This window comes from Thunnus albacares, chromosome 11 (assembly GCF_914725855.1).
Source record: "Thunnus albacares chromosome 11, fThuAlb1.1, whole genome shotgun sequence".
NCBI classification, from domain to species: Eukaryota; Metazoa; Chordata; class Actinopteri; order Scombriformes; family Scombridae; genus Thunnus; species Thunnus albacares.
Genome location: NC_058116.1, coordinates 13386458 through 13407762, shown reverse-complemented (window position 1 = coordinate 13407762; position 21305 = coordinate 13386458). Strand labels below are relative to the sequence as shown.

Below are 21305 nucleotides of genomic sequence, written 5' to 3'. Positions count from 1 at the left end.
ATTAATTTAGGGATATGGATTATTTAAAGTAGTAGTATCAGTATCAGCTGAAAAGAGCTTTCTGGTGTCAACTGCACATACATCATTCTACACAGAAGCTCAGGCGTCCACGTGGATGCGCAAAACGCATTTTTGAGTAGAGGGGGACTTTAAACTTTCATTCACAAGTCAAACTTCCCCTGCCTTGTTGAATGCCCTCTCATAGCTGCTCTGAAACCACAACAAAGCACGACCTCTGGTGGGCCACAGCTGAATGCACGCATTCTAGTGCTCTTGAGACTGTATTGTACCTCCATGCTGCCTCCCTCTCCGGTCCTAGTAACCACAATGGCCAGGCACGTATGAGGGAGCTGCCTCTGTCAGTACGGTAGACGCGCCTCACAGCAGCGCAGCGGATTCACTGTGACCGAGACGCAGGTGAAGGAATATGACACACTTCTGAGAAAAAGGTGGGTAAACGAAATAATCATCGCATGCAATGTTCATCACATCGGGTTTTTTCTTTGCCAAAAGCCTGAAGACGCAACACCAAAGGGGGATGACTGATGAAGTTCAATGCTGGTGTCGTGGAAAAAATGGTTTCCAATTCTCACCAGACAAATGTAGCCTTTAGTGGTTCTCCTTGTCCATTTTGTATGTGTTGATTAACCTAATACTTATGCGTTTTTGCTCCTGCACCTCTGTGTAACCTGTGTGTGTAATTAAATAGACAGAACCAACAGCATTGACGCATGATCTGGGGGTGATAGAAGCTTATATTCTGCGGCTAATGGTGTTCAAGATGTGACTGAAACGAGATCTATTGTAACCGAAACTGTCGCTGTGTAATAGAGAAGTGCCATCACACCACTTGCCCTCTCAGACCAACCTATAAAATAAATAAAGGGCGTTTCGTATCAGGCTGCCTCTGCGGGAGGATGCTGCGTATCGCCATCATCAGCAGTTGTCTGGAGAGCCCACTGTGCGCAGCTGGATGAGGTGTTACTATGACTGGGGCAGCTTCACGTGTCTCCTCCGGTGCTGTCCTCCACAGTATCACAGTGTCTCAGGGTCATGATGCGGCAGTGGAACTGTGCAGCACCTACAGTACAGTACAGACATGTATTATTGAACAGCGGTGAGAGGTCCTGTTCAGAGAGGCTGTGAGGTATAACCCCTCAGATTGATGAGTCACCCCCTGGAAGATATCAGTTCTTGCCATGAATGATCAAAGCAAAGTGTTGCTGGCAAAGCCTTTGTCATTGTTCTCCTTCTCCACTTTTAAAAACCTTTTTTTTCTAGCTGGCAGCATAGTGTATTCCATGTGTAATGAGAAGTGCAGCTACCTCTCAGCTGCCTTTAGGCTACAGAGGAGCTTTAGTGCCTTGCAAAGCTTGTATAGCAGCGTGTAATGCACAGCGTACTGCAGAGTGCTTTACAGTGGTGTATTTACTGACATAAAAGCACTGCCTTTAAAGTAGGAATGTACAGAGGTATCTCTCTCACAACCCTCCCATCCAACGCAGCCGCCGCCTCGCTCCCTCTCCCCTCTACTGTACTTTTATTTAGTTCCACATGAGCGGATCAGAGGGGACTAAGTTTGCATTCCAGAGAACTGTGTCAGGTCTTAACCTTCTCCATTTACTGTGTATGTGTGTGAAAGAGCAACAAGGACTCTATCCAGTCACTCAAAGGTCACCAGTTTGCCCTCTGCACATATAGTGTCTAACAAATATCTTTATGCCAAGAATAAAATGTCAGTGTGTCACAGCATTATGTTGGGAAAACAGGGAAAATACACAGGAAACAAGTTCATAATTACATCCATCAACTATCCTAGTGGTGCAGTGCACTAAACTAAAACTGTTTCCGTGGGAATTTCATGTCTGTAGTGGCTTGGTTTGGGGGATTTTATACCATCAATCTATAATATCTTAATCAGCAGCTGTTCCTCTCGGTCGTCTGAAGTCCAGGGACGGATTGGAGATTGCTATCACTATAAATAACACTGGCACACACTCTATTACCCTTTGTTTGATTTCAGAGAGGTTTTACCTAGCTTACTGGACTATGTTACTCATTGGCCACTTTCAAATAATGGGTTTTATGTAGGCATTACACTAATGTAATATGTACTATATGTGTTGTAGATGGGGCTTTGTAGTTCGTAGATGGCTTTTAAAACGGTAACACTAAATAAAAGAAATAAACTAACACAGCACACGGCCAGCTGCTGCATCTAACAGATTATGGCATAATGCCACCAGGGCAGGGCGCACATGAAGGAAGGAAGGCCCTAGGGCTAATGGGCGTGAGGGAGGGCACAGATGCCATGGTAACCAGACCTCAGCATGTGCTCTAGATGAGGTATGAGGCTGATCTGTGCCATTTAGGGTGCCAGCACTGCATCGGGCACTTTAATGGAATCTCAAATTCCACACTTCTCTCCCTCTCTCTCGCTCTCGGTGCCAAGTTTGGAGGCCAAATGTGTTTGCAGCCAAGTGAAATGGCTGAATGCAAGCAAACACACACACGCACATATAAACATTACACTGAAATCCCACATTTTGTTATTAATTGATGAGTTGGACGAGCGGGGAAAAATGACAAATGACAAAACAGCTGACCTATCAGATGTCGCAGCACCCACACACATTTGTCACAGTAGTGCAGTCTGTTCATATTCTCTATTTGGAATAAGAATAAAAAATTAGTCCATAATAGGACATGTGCCTGCACCTCTGAGCCTGATCATGCGTAATTACAGTAGCTCCCATGGTGCAACAGCCTCCATCCACTAAGCAAACACATTAATGAGTGTTTGTTTTACATTAGTGTCACTTTCTGCCCTCATGAATCTCTTCTCGGTGCAGCCAAGCAGAACGGTCCATAGCGATGCAAGCACGCATCGCCGGAGACTATCTTTTGTAGTCCCTCGTAGAGGGCTACTGAATTTTTTTAGATGGATTGACTCAGAGTAACCAGGAAGCTCCATGTCTCTGGTGCACATTGTTATCCCAGCATGCTTTATTCATATTTATCTGTCGGTTTGTAACTGATAGTTTTTCTTACCCCTTGGCTGCGATTTTCCACATGGCCTGGTTCACTATGCGTCTTCATGTTCGTCTCGTGGATGAGTGGCTTCTCATCCTCTTGGCCCACATACCAATGCCACGCGTTCAGAGATCAGCACTCAGGGGGTCAACAGCTTTTATTCAACTCATAGGCTCCTTCATTTAACCATACGGGCACCGGGTGCGATGAGAAGCCATTGTTTGCTCTTTGTGCCCTCTCAGTTTGCCAACCCCCCACCTCACTCTCCCATACACACACACACACACACATATAAGTGTATCACACAAATTTACTCTCAGCGGGGGTGATTGATTATTACTGCTAGATGGGGCCTCCTGCCTCCTGTGTTGCCAAGGCAACAGTGGACGCTCCAGATGTGGGTTAGAGATGAGAGATATGACTTTCCTCTGTCTCAACTCTGGCTTGTGTTTAAAATTTAATACCACAACATCAGCTTTGATGCTGTGAGTGGTGTGTTCAACTGTGTACCCGTTATGTTCTAGTACATCATTTATTAAAGTCCTGCGTATATGCAGCTCTGCCTTGTTCAGCATTATGCTCCCCTGCTTTCTATAGCCCTGCAGAGAATGGCTGCAGAGAAGCTGTACATTTTGTCACCACAGCATCATTTTACATTTGAATGATAGCAGATTACTATTGCAGGTTTGTGAGATAATACAAATCCTAGCTTTTGTTTGACACATGTAATCCTGTAGACAGGTAGTGGTAATGGTGATTCATATGCATTGCATGACAATCCTTGATGGAAAATCTGTGGTTTCTCATATGCATCCTCCACCTTTTCCCCAGATGGGTAATGGGAGGAAAGAAAGTCATTCAAACCCATCTGTATCGTCTTAATGGAAATCAGCTACATTGCAGTGTCTTCTGTAAACCATCGTTTCCAGAGCATGATCTCCATGCCGCTATTTGGATTCACATCCTAATTTCAGTGTTTATATGCACCATTGGGAAAAGAGATAACAAATAGCTCATAAAACGACGGGGGGGGAGAGTAATCCCTGTTAGTAAAATGAGACTGCACTGGGGATGGTGATTGGCAGGTGGTTGTCAGGACAACAGCTGGGAGACGGGCAGAGTGTAGATTGAGGTCTAAATGAATGGTCATGCATGGTGAAGCACTTAGACATCCTCATGTATCACGCAGCAGACATTAAGGAGCAGGAAGTGAGTCTGGCGGATTCAGTCTGGCCTTAGGAGGAGAAAAAGCGGAATGACAGGATGGAGAGGTTATTCTAAATAATTTCTAAATCAATGTGTATCCATGTTAGATGGAAAACAGTTCAACTTAGAATTAATTGTTTGTAAAAAAAAAAAAAAAGTACCAGAGTTTGTTAAAAAGAAATGTGGGGTTTTTGTGAATTAATGGGTTTCAGCGACCTAGCAGGAATCTTTTTTTTTCTTCAATTAAAAAAGATACACATGGTGAGCCAATTCGAAAAAGGAGAGTCTGACTATTTTAAACAGTTACATTCTTCATGAAACAACTTCTGAATATTACAAAAACGTAGTTTTGCTAAGTGTAGATCCAACTCTGAGACAAAAGAAAGCAGTGTGTATCTATCTGTCTTTCCACAGGCTAGTCTGCTAGCCAGGAGAGGAATAGTGTTGAGACCAATTATAGAGCAATCTTCTGTGTAATGGAATTGAAGATGACTCTAATATTTTGATCACTGGTCAGCCTGCTCCCATTTAAAATGCAATGAATGATAAGCCTCAGCACGATCCTGTACAGAAACACATCGCTTGTTAGCAGGGCTAATAGTATATCTAATGCATTATACTGTATGTTAGACATAAGCCAGTCTTTATCTCTCCATCTTTCAGGTCAATGTGGCTACCGAAGCAGCTCTCTGGGGTTGTTGTCAGTCGTTGTGGATTCCTGAGGCCTGTCTCTATAGCAACCCTTTCCTCCTCTTGAGGACTGCTGCCAACTTACCCTCCCTGCCACAAGACAAATCTCTCCTCATCCCCCTGGCCAATAGCCGGCTCTGAACTGCGTTGGAATGGACACTGAGTCGACCCACTCGGGCTACTCCTATCACTCCAGCCGCTCTGGGAGATCAAACCGACATGGGTATGTTTCCTGTCTGTCTGCCTTGCCATCTGAGTGTCTGCTTCACCAGTCTAACTGTCTCTTGCCATGTCATGAATTTGTTTCTACCAGATCACAAGCTGCATATCTCACACCAGCCCTTGCTCTGGAATTCTAACGTAGTGCCTTCAGCGCACATTGAGTTTGTTGTGTTTGTTTTCAGTTTGAGTGGGCCACATGTTGGCCAAATAAATGAGATGAGAGACTGAGAGAGAGAAAGGGAGGGAACAAGCGTGAGATTGAGACAGACAGAGCTGGTGGATTAGGGTCGTCACAGCTGAGTGGCTCTAACCTATTTCAGTGATTCACTCGGTCTATTCTGCAAATGAGAGAATCATTTGATTCCCTCCCTATCCATTCTTCACTCCTCTGGTTACTTTGTTACTGCTGGAATATTCATTTATGTTAAAAAAAAATTTGTGGGGGGTTTTGTGAATTAATGGGTTTCAGTGACCTAGCAGGAAAACGCACACATGGTGGGTATTTATAAGCCAATTCTAGTGTTTTTAGACTGAACATATTTAAATTTCAGTACTTTTAAGCCCAAAAAGAATAAATAAATAAATAACTACATAAAGCCCTTACAGCATTTATCTGGAGAAGACTGCATTAAACCTTTATTTAACCAGGAAGTCTCTTGAGATGCATTATTTCCTTTTACGAGAGAGACATGGCCAAAAAGGCAGCATTACGACATAGTATAAAAGACAGACATAAAAAAAAAACACACACACACACAAATGATTTGAAAGGCATAAAGGAGAGAGTTTAACTATTTTAAACAGTGACATTCTTCATGAAACAAGTTTGTGTGGCTTTTTAATGCATAGTTTCCAAATAGTTTGTCTTGTTAGTTTGGGCTGTATGTTACACAAGTTCTGTCTCTTTCCTCTGTCTGTGTGCAGTGTAGGGTCGCAATTAACAGTTATTGGCATTATCGATTAATGTGACAATTATTTTCCCAATTAATTGATGTATCATTTAGCTTATAAAATGCCATAACATAATAAAAATTCCCAATCACAAACTCCCAGAGCACAAGGTGAAGTCTTCAAATGTCTTGATTTGTCAGACAAATAGGCCAAAACCCAAAGATATTCCATTCACTATCATATAAGACAAAGACAAGCAACAAATGTCAACATTTGAGACACATGAACCAGGAATTTTGGCAATTTTGCTTAAAAATAACACTAAATCAATTGTCAAGATGGTTGCCAATTCATTTTCTGTCGGTCAACTAATCAATTAATTACTTATTGCGCTGGATAATTTGCTTGTGTGCGTGAGTAGAAGCTTGAAATAAGTAGTCAATAATGAATCTTTTTTGATCAACAGAAAATGAACTATTTTGATAATAGATTCATTGTTTTAGTCATTTGAAAAGCAAAAATGATAAAACATTTGCTGGATCCAGCCTCTCAAATGTGATGATTTTCTGATTTTCTTTGACATATATGAGGAAAATCATTAAATAAACTGAATTTTTTGGGAGTTGTTGACTGGACAAAACAGGAAATTTGAATACATCACCTTGGGCTGTGAAGGCATTTTTAACTATTACAAAACTATTACTCAAGAAAATAGTCTCATGACTAATTAACAATGAAAATATCAGTATATTAGTATATGTTTCTGATCTTATGTTTATGTCTCTATGTTCCTCTTCATGTTCATTGTGTGTGTGTTCGTCTTCCAGAGATCGAAGCCGTGAGCGGCACAAGGCCAGCAGCAGTAAAGACAGCAGTCGCTCTGAGAGGTCCGTCGTTATAAATCCTCCTGACACGCCCTCCCAAGATTCCCCAGTTCATAATGGAGAGCCGCTGCCAGGAGAACCCACCCCAGCAGCAGATCATGGAGACGAGGGCCAGGTATTGATTCAAAGCCCATGAAAATGTACATACGAGTAACCTAATACTGTGTACACATGACAAATATGGGATAGGATGCAGGCTGTGTTTTTTAGATAAATATACTTTCAAACTCTCTCTCTGCTGTAATCACAGTCCTTTATGTAATCACAGTCCTTTAGAATAAATCAGAAGACCCAGTAATCCATCTGTGAACTCTGCAACATGACCTTCTAAACTCATCCTCACACAGCTGGCTGCCCATTGCCAGAGTGCCTGACACATAATAACAATGGTGACAAGGGATCAAATAGGTCAGAGGATTAGCGTCTCTCTTATAGGCCAGGATTTATACAGACCACACTGTGTTACAGTGTGTGTGTGTGACACTGAGTATAACCGTCATGCCTAATAGCTTTGAAAGCAGAGTAAATTGGTACCAGTCAGACACAGGAAAGCCAAACTGTGATAATGCAGCTCAAAGACAGAGTGGATATGTAACTAAGTCGACGCGGCATGGATTAAAAATACAGTCAGATGTTGTGATCATGGTTTAAAGAAATAGTTTTGACATTTTGGAGATATGCTTATTGGCTTTCTTGCAGAGAGTTACATGATTAGATCAATACCACTTTCATATCTGTACAGTAAATATGAAGCTACAGCCAGCAGCCGCTTAGCGAAGCTTAGCTTAAAGACTGGAAACCACTTACCATACCTCCAAGGCTCACTTATAAACACTCCTTTGTTCAATCTGTACAGAAACTGAAGTGTAAAAACAACCCCATAAAACCACAACGTGTTGTTTTTACACTTCAATTTCTGTGCGGATTAAACAAACCAGATTTAACATGTTAATTGGTGAGCTTAAGAGGTGCTGGCAGGCAGATTTTTTAACCTCTGGAAAGAGACAGGCTAGCTGTTTCCTCTTGTTCCCAGTCTTTATGCTAAGCTAATTGTCTCCTGACTCCAGCTTCATGTTCAACGGACAGATATGAGACTGGAATCGATTTTCTAATCTAACTCTTGCCAAGAAAGCAAACAAGTGTGTTCCCAAAAAATGTCAAACAATTCCTTTAAATGCCGATGATCAGGTAAACTCCAATGAAAGTTAAAGAAAGCTGAGAGAGAAGCAATAGAGGCGAGGAGTAGAAAGAGAGCTTATTAGAAGTTATTGATATAGAAACAACTGCCTTGGGCTGCCTTCACATGCTCTCTGACCTACTTGAAATCTATAATAAAAAGAGGTTATCCTTGTGTATGTACTGTTAGTTTAAGAGAAAGGTGGAAACACTGGTCAGTACATGTAGTGGCTGAGTACAAGCTGCCTTCACCAGATGTACTTCCCCAAAATAATAGTATTATTTATTATGATTAGGATATGAAGATGTGTTCAGCCAGACCTTTTGACTGTTTCTGAGAGGTCTGACCTATTTTGCCGTATCTGCTCAACATCCCCCTCTGCCTGGGCAGCCACATTCCAGGATGTCATGTGATTGTCAGCTTGTAGCTTCCGTCCATTGTCGGCAGTGTAAGGTAATCTGCCATTGTGTTGCATTAGCCCTCCAGATAGACGTGTCCAAATGGCACAGCAGCACCACCACTACCAAATCCACCCCGGCCAGTGCTGTTTTGGATCAGGTCTGTTTGGACGGCAGAGCTGTTGTAAGACTAACAGGCTCCATGTGCAGAGAGACATTCTCACAGACTGAGATTAGCCTTAGCATCCAGCCAAACGCCACTTTGAGGAAAGCTGATATGAATAATCCCCCATGTTTACACGCATGACATAAGGACACGGTCTTGGACCACAGCTTCTGTGTGTGAGTGAGTCATAGAGAGGGCGCCAAGTCTGTTACTGAGACTGTCCATGCTGCTTTGTGAGACTTAGATGTTGCGACTTTGTGCCAGAAGGCAGCAGCTTCAGTTTCCTCAGTGTTAGCTCTAGCTACACCAAAGCTTATGGAGAGAAGCACATACTCTTCTTTGGCATTTCACACATCACTTCTTTGCTTTTTTCATCAAATAGATGGACATACTCACAGCTTCTAGACTCACTGCTTTTTATGTAATGTAAAAATAAACACCACTGAAGGAAACCTGCCAGGAATTTTAAACTTTTTTGTCTCAAAGGTCCTATGACTCATTTTAACACAAACGCACACACACACACACACAAATACACACAGTGACACTAATACCCCCGCCAGTACAAACAAATATACGCCAGTGTGTAAATGTCATTTTAACCTCCACCCAGGCCAGCGGGGCTTAGCCATTGTGTTTTGTAGTTGGCAGACTGTTTGGTGTGTGCTCGAGTGCGTCTCTGCGAGCAGTGGTAATCAGTCTGTTGTTGTGTTGCTGTGCTTTGTGAGGGTGAAACAGGCCTAACTATAATCCATATTCACCCTCTGACAGATGAAAAGACTGCCAAGCAGACATGCTGCTCTCTCTCTCTCTCTCCTCCTGTAACCCTTTCTTTTTCATTCTCTCTCGGTTTCAGTCTAACTCTGCCTCTCTTGCTTTACTGTATAGAGATCAGGCCTGATTAGTGTAGCATTAATCTTTGGGATTATTCCACTGAGAGTTAATGGCTGGGTTTAACAGTGTATTAGCTCTGTCAGATATACATTGGTTTCTCTCACTGAATGAGATATTAACTTGAAAGCTTGTCTTCATGAATGCCTTGACAGAGAAATTAAGCAGATCGATTATCCCAAATAGAGGCTGATTTAGAATATGAACTATTAGGCTGCATTTTGTTTATCTGAACTGTCAAACATTTCTTGAGATATCAACACTGAAAACAGGTGGTAATTATTTGTCTGTTCAATATGAAGCTACAACCAGCATCTGGTTAGCTTAGCGTGTCTTAGCTTAGCTGCCAGACAACCAGCAAAGACCCAGGAGTCAGTGTGCCCAGCCAAGAAATAGTCCCATAGCCCACTGTAGAAACACAAAATGTCATTTTTACACTTTGGGTATGGAACGGATTAAGCAAAGGAGATATAACATGTTAATTAGTGACCTTTAAAGGGGCTTGTAGGTGGTGGATGTTGTTACCTCTGGACAAACCCAGAATAGCTGTTTCCCCCTTTTTACAGTTTTTATGCAAATTAAGCCAAGCGGCTGCTGGTGGTAGCTCATATATACATACAGATAAGACAGTGGTATCAATTCTCATCTAACTCTCTGCTAGAAAATGAGCATATTTCCCAAAATGTCGAACTATTCCTTTAATACTACCAAACTCACATGCAGTTACACTCATATGAAGTAGAGCTGCTATGATTAGTCGATTAAGCAATTAGTCAATCAACAGAAAATTAATTACCAACCATTTTGATAATCAATTAATTCTTTTGAGTCATTTTTTTAAGTTGTGGAGTGTTAGTCAGGACAAAACAAAACATTTTAAGTTGCAATTTGGACTTTTGGAAACAGTGATGGACATTTTTCACAATTTTTTGACATTTTATAGACCAAACAACTAATCGGTTAATTGAGAAATATTCAACAGATTAATCGATGATAAAGATAATCGCTAGTTACAGCCCTAATATGCCTATTTTTCAGTTTCTGTTGTCAGACAACAGAGCAAGCACACAATACTGATCCGATCTGACTTATGTAGCAAGCTCATCTAATGAAATTAACATACTGGTTAATGACTACACCTCTACTATGTGATAGGCTGTATTGATATTTAAAATGAGTGGGGAAAAAAAGGAATATTGGTAACAGGTACCTGGATATTGTTTATGTATTCACAATTTTTCTGCTCTTTCACTGAAGTGTGGAATGACGACGATTGTGCACAGATTCTGTAGCAAAGGTTGGGACCCTGTTAGAAGAGCTGGCTTAAGAAAGAAAGGAAGCATAAGTGGAGAGATGTGAGCGGAATAAAAATGAGATCAGAGACTAAACGAAGTTGGCGTTACACTTACATAGCTGACCTTTGCTTTCACACATTAGTCTGGCAGACAGATACCCAAAATGAAATTCTGCTTCTGCTTCCCCCCACCTTCTTTCCCTCTCTCTGCTCATCTACTGCTATCTCATACCTTAGCCCCCCACTGCCCCCCACCCCTACTTTCCTTTCCTCTCCTCTTCTCATGCTCATTCATCTTCTGGGTGCTGTTGGTATTCACTCCTCCAGCATGGCTGAATTAATTGGATGTGAACAGTAATGGAGGGCAGAATTCATTTTCATGTGCCATAGTCACGCTGCATCTTCCTAACTGGAAATATGCACAACCAATGTTAACTTCTTATATGACATTCTACAAATAGCAAGTGAGAATCGATGTAAACGTCTATCTTCTTTGCTCACAGCTTATCTGGTTTCCCAGCAGATTCACCATTTACTTTGGCCCATACGGCTTGAGCATGGGGCTTTATAGACTGTTTGATGTGCTTAGGTGTATGTGTGTGCACACATGTGAAGCCATGAAGGCTTTTCTCTTCAGCTTGTCATTTTTCTATCCCTCATCCCTCTCTCTGCAGCTGCTGAGAATGCATTGACACTCTGGGGGAGAGTGAATGGCTAATTACATGAATTAATGACAGGCACACAAAAATAAATGCCTCTGTAGAGCAGACTTGTCATTAATTTATTCTATCTGTGTGTTTCTGTCGGAAAGATTTATGCTTAAAATGACCCTGCCAGATAGGAAGAAAAGAAATGTGACTCTAATTTGCAATGATGGGCCTGGAAAGCTTCAGCTTTTGTTGTTGTGATTCAGTGTGTATGTGAGTGTGTGTTTGTGTGTGTGTGTGTGTGTGTGTGTGTGTGCATGTGTGCGTGTGTGTGTGTGTGTGTGTATGTGCCTTCATATGTCGGCATCTTCCTGCCAACATAAACGTTACTGCACATCCCTTCCTGTCATCCTATATTACATCAATGGGACTTTGAATTCCTGTCATAATGAGGCAAAAGTCCAAGAAAATCAAACGTCTCTAAATATTATGAAGGATGTGCTGTGTGCACGGTGCATAAAATCTGTAGTGACTGTTCGTACAAAAGAAGGAGTAAAACAGGATAATGGAAGCATTGTTGTCTGTCTGCTTCACATTTAGATTTATCCCTTGATTTGCCAGTTTCTCATAAATTTTACTCTGGTTTTTCAGCCATTTTAAAGGGTCATTTCACCCAAATTACAACAAAAACATTCTCTTACTTACCTTTGGTGGTCTTGCTGTACTCCACTACAATGAAGGTGAACAGAATTTTCTTTGTGGTTGTATGTTCATCCAACAAGCTGTTAAATACTGTTGAAACTAGCATGTATCCAGATAATGTAACAGTCAAATAACTGAAATTTTTAGATTGGTTGTTGGGAAAAGACATGTTAAAAATGTTTATTTGTATTAATATAACTTTGTTTGGGTTATTATTCTGTGGTTATTAGAGTACAAAATTAAATCAGGTGTGTTATATAACTATTAATTACCTTAAATGAAGCTAATGGGGAGGGCTTCAGATTTTTAAAGGTAGTCAATTCAGTCCCTTAGACGGGTTACAGAGAGCAACATCTACTAATTTACCCTGTGCTGAATTTTAGAACTACCTTAAATATTTTTGTACTTTGACTTTTTTTCTCTTTTTTCTCATTTTTTGTACATTTTTTTGAAGCCAAAACAATAAATTAATTTGTTTCTGATATTGGCAACTATGTATTGTCTTTCACGAGGCTCAGATACAACCCAATGACAGTGGTGCTCATCATTGAAAAGTTAAATTTGAAAAATACAAAAATAGGTTTTTTGTCATTTGAGTGAACCGTGAGTGAACATAACAAAGCCAGCATATCCAAATGTGCATCCATAGCTTGTAACACACCTTCCCTTCACCTCTCTTTCTTTCCCCCTTCAGGATGATAACTGGGGAGAAACCACCACCGCGGTGACCGGCACCTCAGAGCTGAGTATTTCCCAGGAGGAAGTTGTTGGCCTGGGTAAAGGCTTACAGGACCGGACCCAAGGCTTCCGACGCTATCTTCCCTTGGCTGTGGGCCTGTGTGTGGGGCTGGTGGTTGTGGCGACACCCCTGGTTTTCTTACTTCTTCCGGCGATAATGTGGCCAGACAGACTACAAGCTTGTGGGGCAGCCTGTGAGGGCCTCTTCCTCTCTATCTCCTTTAAGCTCCTCATCCTCTTAATAGCCATTTGGGCCCTGTTTCTCCGCCCGGGCCGCGCTAGCCTGCCCAGAGTGTGTGTGTACCGTGCCTTCCTCACCACACTCACACTCCTGCTCACCATGTCTTATTGGCTCTTCTATGGGGTCCGCATCCTCGATGCACAGGTGAGTCTGAGAGTGTGCTATTAGAGCATCATAAGTATTTTATTTATGGTTTAAAAAAAAAAGTAGCCTCTGTTATTTCTTACAAAATATGTATGTGACATTACTGTCATCCAGAGTTGGAAAATATATATTTTTAAGATTTTATGAGGACAATAAGGGGTTATTTAAAATAGTAATGAGGCTGCTGCATCAGAGCTTTGTGGTTATCTGAAAATTTTACAAAACAAACTGAATCAAACATTCTCTATGACCATGTTATGATCATTTTGAAATATTATTTATTCTTTTTTTGGCCGTAACAAATAACGTACTGGTCCTTGAAAGAAAATCTTTTTTTTTTTGCATTTTTTGGATACAACTAAAAGCGAATATTTCTGAATTCTTAATGGTTTTATACAGCTCTTGTGTTGTTTTTAGGGGCAATTTTAGGTTGTTTCCAGGTTGTAATCACTTATATGACTCTTATCAGCAACTGTAACTTGTTATTGTTTCATATCTTTGCCAGGCCAGACTTACAAACAGCTATTTTTCCATCTCAATGACAATTTCCTGGTTAAGTGAAGCATAATTAAAATCAAGGAAGAGCTTTTCATCAAGCAGCAGGGAATGTTTTTATTAAACCTATGACGTGATCTGCTACAGGATGAGGACTACCATGGTGTTGTCCAGTTTGCCGTGTCCCTCGTGGACTCACAGTTATTTGTCCACTATCTGGCTGTGGTGCTGCTGGAGCTCCGCCACCTCCAACCCTGCTACAGCGTGTGTGTCATCCGCTCCACTGACGGAGAAACGCGTCACTACAACATAGGACAGCTCAGGTACAAATGCCCACTTACCGTAACTATACCTCCTCTGTGTGCTTTTCATAATCGTTCTTAATGAAAAAGAAAGAGAACTGTAGAAGCAGTTTACACCTTGAAATGTCAATATGACCGTTCTGCACAGTACACATCAATACACACACAGTGGCACAGTCTTTACATTCTACCATTATAAAGTATGTGTGTAATTGGAGGCCCATGTCCATAGGGAAGACTGGCACAAGCAGTAATTGAGTTACTCATCAGACTCCTCGTCTAGTTCGCTTGAGGCGCGCTATTCTAGGAGTTAGGGGGGAGGGATGAGAATGTGCCAGACATAGGCACTCATCCAATGGCTGTCTTACTTTGTTTCTGCTCTGATGGAGTGTGTGACTACAACAGGACTAAGAGACAACAGTGGTAATTAGATAAGGTTTGTGTGAAGAGGCTGTGATTGTGAGTCATTTGGAAGGGTGGTAAACAGGAAGTTAAGAGCCTGAACAGGGGCAGTAAAAATCATCTGTTGCATGGCAGTGAACAATTTGATTAATGTTCAGTTAATTCAGAGAGGTTGTTAAGTTTATTACATGAGTCAATCAGCCGTCAGCCATGAAGGTAAATTGAATTCCTGGTGTCTGAGTTTTCTCTCTCTCTCATCTCACGTAGCATTCAGAGGGCTGCTCTGTCCATTTTGGAGTATTACTACAGAGATTTTCCACTTCATAACCCAGCCCTTCTTTCGGCCTCCAAGCACCGGGCTGCCAAACACCTGGCTGGGTTAAAGGTCTACAACGTAGACGGTTAGTCACCTCATCTGTCCCAAAAATTACATCCTCTATTACTATATACCATTTCTGCCCGTGTCCTTCTCGTTGTTTCCTTTCCCTCCCTGGTTTATCAGGTCTTCTGCTCCTTCTGCTCCTTTGTTTTGATGCTCTCTTTTCCATCTTCATCTCTTCAATACACAGCTTTTAAAAACAAACTGAGAACATACCTTTTGGGCAGTAAGTACAGATAAAAGTCCTCACCATCACTCTGTGCAGCACTTTATCACAGGAAGCTGCTAATGTCACGGTTCACTTCACTCAATCTTTACAGCACTCTGAAGCTTCCATTCCTGACATAATGCATATATTGAATCTGCAGCAAGCACTTCCATCGCGCACACACGGACGCACACGCAATTCCTGCTGTGGCTCTGCAATGCTCTTGATATATTGCCTCCCTGCGCACACACACACACACACACACACACACACACACACACACACGCACACACGCACACACACACACAGCCTGTGATGCCACATATTGTCCCCTTTCCCACAGTTAAAAAGGTCTTTCACTTGCTACCATCAATCCCCCATCACTCTGTGCAACACTGTGGATTTGATGATCTAAGGCAGGGATGCAGTATGGGATATGGTGTCCTCATAGCACCTCCCATCCACCCCACCCCCCCTCCCTATCAAAGTGCAGCGTAAAGGCCTCTAGGGGGCCGTGGAATTTCAAGCCTTAAATAATTCATCAGAGTAACGCTCATTCCTCACATACTCCCACATCTCTCCTTCCTCCCTCCCGCTCAGGCTGTCTCTAGCTCGGCTTGCTTTCTTTATCTTCCCCCCTTTTTTTTTTATTTCATTTCTCTCTCACTTCAACCCCCACTCATTCTCCCCCCTCCCCTCTCTCTTTATCATTCACAGTCATTCACAGTCACTCTTGAATATGTAGGCCAGAAAGTTAAAGAGGCATGTGTTTGTGCATATTTTTGTTGAAAAATATTTATAGTGCTCCTTGTGCAAATTATCTGACAGCAGTATTTCCAGATTATACATCAGAATGGTTTTTCGTGCATGTTTTATTTCTGTATTCAATATCTTTCTCACCTGCACACACACACTCACGCATAAAAACACATATGCAGATCAGATTATTAATGATTTATATCCCTACCTGACCTGCAGGGTTTAGGCCCCAAACTGTGCTGATCTTCATAAATATGGACCAGATCTTACACCCCCACAATGATACCCCAGGAAGTCTAATATACTGCTGTACAAGCTCCATTAGCTTTATGGGTTTGTCACACGAACCAGTAAATTCACAGATCAGAACAGAACTATGGCCTTTGAAGTGTAAAACGATGAATATTTAATCCACCCCCAATAAAAAGGTTTTTGCATCAGACTGTCTGAGGTGAAACATGGATGCTTACAGTGGAAATTGCTTCTTTTCTCAGTGCTATAATTAACACTATGTGACTAAGACACATGATCTGGCAGGATGCCCCAGATAAGATTAAAATACAGCTTACTCTAGTCTCGAACTTGGAAAAGGTTAGCAGGATATAAAATGGGCAGGCATAAACTCTGTTTTACACCTCCAGCATAAGACTAAATACAGCATTGTGTAAGATCTTAGCTCTCCTTCCATCTGACCTTTTCTCATCGTGATTCAGATTGAAATACAGCCCATTAATCAAAGTCTGGTGGGGTCAGGGGCTACTTCCTCCAGCTCCAGCTGATATTACCAATTTGCCCGTCTTCTCCTTTTGATGCAGCCCCAGGGAGCACAGCAGGGGCGCAGCCTGGTAATGGGAATCAGTCCCGGGCAATGGTTGCATCTGCCGCCAAGCACAAAGACAGCGCCCACAATGAGCTGTACTATGAAGAGGCCGACTACGAGAGAAGAGTCCGCAAACGTAGAGCCAGGTGATGAACAAAATTATAGCACATAGATAGATGCATATGTGTGCAGACAGGAGGGATAGAAGGAGGCCAGATGGTTCCACTTGTACATTAGCATGTTGCCTATTAATCAGTATGGATTAAAGGCAAGTCTAGTGCTAACAATGAGCTAACTGATGTGTGTATGTGCTTTGTCAGGCTGGTTGTGGCTGTGGAGGAGGCCTTCACACATGTTCGGCGCATGAAGAAAGAGGATGAGCGTGCTACTCCCTCTGACATCATGGATGTCCGTGAAGCAGCTCTGGCCATATTTCCCTCCATGGCCCGTGCCCTGCAGAAGTACCTCCGCACCACCAGGAGGCAGCACTGCCACAGCATGGAGAACATCCAGAAGCACCTCTCGTTCTGCCTCATCAATAACATGAGCCCAAAGGTGAGCTTGGTTTTTCACCTTCAGTTTTAACTCTAAAAAGAAGTTTTCATTGTTGTGGCCATCATTTCTATCAGTTATGATGACACTGTGCTCACCAAAGCAATTTCTGAAATCTGGGGTCACATAGACATTGCAATAACATGAGCCCAAAGGGGCACCAAACATGAGCTTTTTGACTGTCTAATAAGTTGTAAACACTTTAGCCTGATTATCAAAACCACATTTGAACCAGGATTGTGTCTCTCCAAAAACACAAAAAAATCTCAAGTCTGTGGCATCTTTTCACTAATTTATGTCTTTGAGCTCTTATTTCCTTAAACAGAGGCTTTAGTATTGATTTTTTTTTTCTTTTAAGTACTTTATTTGAAGATATAACCAAAGGTGAGCTCACACAAAATGTTGGTAATAATTCCTATTGCACAGGGAAACTGCATACAACTACAGCAGTCGAGTAATCATATCCAGATCTTAGTAATTAACTACTGTAAGTGGGTACAGTTATTATTCCTGATAGAGAGTATGGCCAAAACTACAATAAATAAGACCCAAGTTGTCATAAACCAGAATTATCCTTTAAACATTCTCAAGTTTGAAAGAATAAGTTAACATTTTTTCAAATCTGTCTGAAAATAATACTTACTTTATAATTTGTTTGTGCATCCAGGCCTTCCTCGAGGCCTACCTGGCCCCTGGTCCAACCCTGCAGTACGGCCCTGAGCGCTGGATGGCTGACCAGTGGACTTTGGTGAGCGAGGCATCTGTAACTGGCGGCATAAAGGAGGGGACAGAGTTCCTACTGAGGTGTCTCGACTTTAGCTTAGCTATCACCGTCAAGAGCATCCCTTACATCCGACTGACTGAGGAGTACGTCGACCCCAAATCACACAAGTTTATACTGCTGCTCCAATCAGAAACCTCAGTTTAACAGACCCAGTGTGCTGGTGCCGCTTATCTGGACTTACATGACTGTTATGATTACTCGACTGAATTTTTCAAAAATAGCTTTTTGTACTGTTTTTTGTACTTATGTTCATGTCCTTTGCTTACATAGAGTATCTTTGTGTTTCCTTGTCTTTGTCCCGGGAGACGTGAAAGATGATGAAAGACAGAAAACAGGAGGGAATATGCTTGGATTTCTCTGTCTTGACATTTGCAGAACACAGTTCAGGTATTCCTCTATGCACTACAGAAGACCCTCACAAATTTTCCTCTTTTAATTACACGTGCCAGTGTGTGCCTGCACGGAAGAATTCATGATTTAGGGGGAGTGTGTGATTTAGGATGCAAAAGTGTGTGTGTGTGTGTGTGTGTGTGTGTGTGTGTGTGTGTGTGTGTGTGTGTGTGTGTGTGTGTGTGTGTGTGTTGTGTTGAGTGTAGTGCACACCCGGGATCTGACTCAACTTGTCTCCTCTCTCTTAGCGTTACCATAGAGACATTTTCCAAAAGCCTGGTTGCAAAGTGATATAAACTGAACCCTTTTCATCCAAAACTGCTCTTTTTCAGTCTTAGCAATGATTATTTAACATGTCATGTATTACACATGTATGTACAGTATTTATATGTGAATATACTTTATCCCTCCAGACTTTTTTATATCAACATTGTGCATTGCCTGAATGATTTTTTTTAACCTTGTGAAAGATTTTTTTACCATGTCTGTCCGCGCTGTATTTGTGGAGATAACTGGACTGTAAATAGCTGAAGACGTCTTTGTAAATGTCAGACAAATCACTGGAATCTCTCGGACTGAAAGCCAACCACAGTACAGCTGAATACAGACGATCTAGCCAAGAGATTGTGAGCTAATACGTCTTACTATTTGTTATATTTGGGTTTGTACAGTTAAGTGTGTGCAGTGTACACTGATCTTTGTATTAGCCAGAAGAAAGACTCAGTGTTAGGACTGTGAGGTTCATGTGATTGACCTTTTTTATATCTCACGTTAAAACTGTCACTGTTGTGATGTTTCATTTCAGGACATAAACTTTAACCCATCATTAAGGGGGTCCATTATTACAGAACTTCTCTGCATAGCATAAATTCTGTCAGACAAGTGAAATTTGCTGAGCCATGAGGTTCTCAGCTGCATAAGACAAAGCCTATAATATATGAATATTTAAAACCAGGTTTCAGGAGCTTTTTCAAAAGATTTGACATAGAATCCTTCTTCAAAATTAACAGTCATTTTACTCAAGCTGGCAAATGTTTAAACAAGAAAATCAATCATTTAGTGTCAGTATTTCGGCTGTCAGTATTTTATCTGTGGACACTACTGCCACCTATCTACCACTACTGGAATAGGAACACTGTCCTTCAGCATCAATTAAACTATTAATTATCTGTATTTTTAAATCCTCTTTATTTATGAGGCCCTTTATGTTGTAAATTCATATTTACACAAGTGTTATTATTGTCACTGACGGTGTAGAATAGAATTTTAGAGTGTTGCTGGTTGTAAATACTGTTTTCTTGACTACACATGTGCCTCAGTTAAACATATTAAGGATGTGCTCAGCATACATGTGCAGTTTTCTTCTGTATGTGTGAGTGTGTGTGTGTGAGAGAGAGAGAGAGAAAGAGAGAAGGGGAACAAAATGAAGAAAAGAGACTGATTTCCCAAATTGTCCCTGTCTTCTTTTTTTTCTTTTTTTTTTACAACAGAACATGTAAAATCACAGCAGCTGTGTCAAAGTCACATTTGTAACAAAATAAATATTTGTATTGACCTTTTCAAGGCATTTAATTGTTGTATTTTTATGTCACTCATCTGACAGCTTAGTGTATACCCTGATATCTTTTATTTGTACAGTGATGTTATTATATATATGTGTGTTTGTACATATATATATATATACATATATACATAATTGGTATTTTGGTTGGCGGTAATAGAGTAGTTTCATTGTTAAAAACTACCTAGTGATGCACAACTAGGCCTGTCGTTATATTGGTTATACAGAAATGTACTGTATAAATACTCTCTATTTCTTAATTTATGACATGTTCATCAGAATTATTGAATTGTAGTAATGCTGTATTTTTTATTCCACAGAAAGGTGAATTTTCTTGCACCTTTTTTCTGTGAAGAAGGCAAATTTAAGTAGTAGTGTGTTGTGGTTTAGGACAAGACAGGTATGTGATTAACACATTGAAAAGGATGTAAATATTTATTACACTTTTCCCTGTTATTTCTTACACTCTGTCCTTGAACCCAGGGAGGATTGGGTTTGTATTCATGTCCAGACTAGTTTCTGGGATGCAGCTGTCAGTGTGTTGAGCATAATAATCACAATACTCATCACTTGCACTTTATTTTAAATAAAATATGAATTTTGTTAACATTCTGATCAGCTGTATCTTTGCAGTTTTAAATTCTATAGGTAAGATCATTCAATTTTCTCTAGAGCTACACAAGGCAATTAGTTGCTTGTTTTACATTTTCAAAGCAACACTGGTTTAGTTGTAGGTCTGTTTGTGAATGTAAAGTCCCTGCACACCCATGGATCAAGGAACCTCTCCTGCCATCCGGGGGGCCTGCCCATAAAACCCAAAAGCCCGGTTAGTTACATTCCTCTACATTGTATAATGTGTTTTCTTTCATTGAGGGAAGGCGTCTATCCAATGGTGTAATGACAGTATTATCTCCCTGTGCAGCTGCTGCCTGCCCCATTAATTCAGGTAAGAAATAAACCTGATGAAGGGGGAAGTAGTGTGAGATGAGAAAAGAGATTAGAGGTTTGCTATTGAAAATGGAGATTGCTTAAATGTGGCTTTACAATTTCAAACCTGCCACCTCCTCCGAGCAGAAAATGTACTTTTTCTCCGTAAACCAAATATTCAATCTTCAGTTGTATTACCTGAAAGAGGAATGCAGAATGAAAGGAAATGGAAACAAAAACACACATTTACCATCCAGTTTGGTTTATGGACAATAAGGGCAATGAGCCACAACTCATGTAATCAAATTGATTATAAGTAAAAGAAACAAAGTATTTGGAAGTGCTGCTTTAGGTATTCAAGTTGCTGTTTGAGTAAGTTCTGTGTTGAGAATTAAGCCTTTC

At 41.1% G+C, this 21305-nt stretch overlaps 1 protein-coding gene across 2 annotated transcripts; it reads left to right on the top strand.

Annotated features, from left to right (window-relative positions):
* The first annotated feature begins 212 nt into the window (after positions 1-212).
* Positions 213-19944, top strand: LOC122992542 (vang-like protein 1). 2 transcript variants are annotated; one of them, XR_006406068.1, is made up of 10 exons: positions 213-449; positions 4903-5152; positions 6870-7041; positions 12896-13324; positions 13967-14142; positions 14791-14924; positions 16685-16835; positions 17010-17244; positions 17909-18412; positions 18664-19944. XR_006406068.1 is itself a non-coding variant. In XM_044366372.1 (9 exons), the coding sequence occupies exons 2-9, from the start codon at positions 5082-5084 to the stop codon at positions 18167-18169; spliced, it is 1629 nt and encodes a 542-aa protein (XP_044222307.1). In that variant the 5' UTR covers positions 213-449; positions 4903-5081; the 3' UTR covers positions 18170-19944. The 2 variants fall into 2 exon arrangements, 1 of the variants encoding a protein (XP_044222307.1); XM_044366372.1 differs by having other exon boundaries at positions 17909-19944.
* Positions 19945-21305: the final 1361 nt, after the last annotated feature.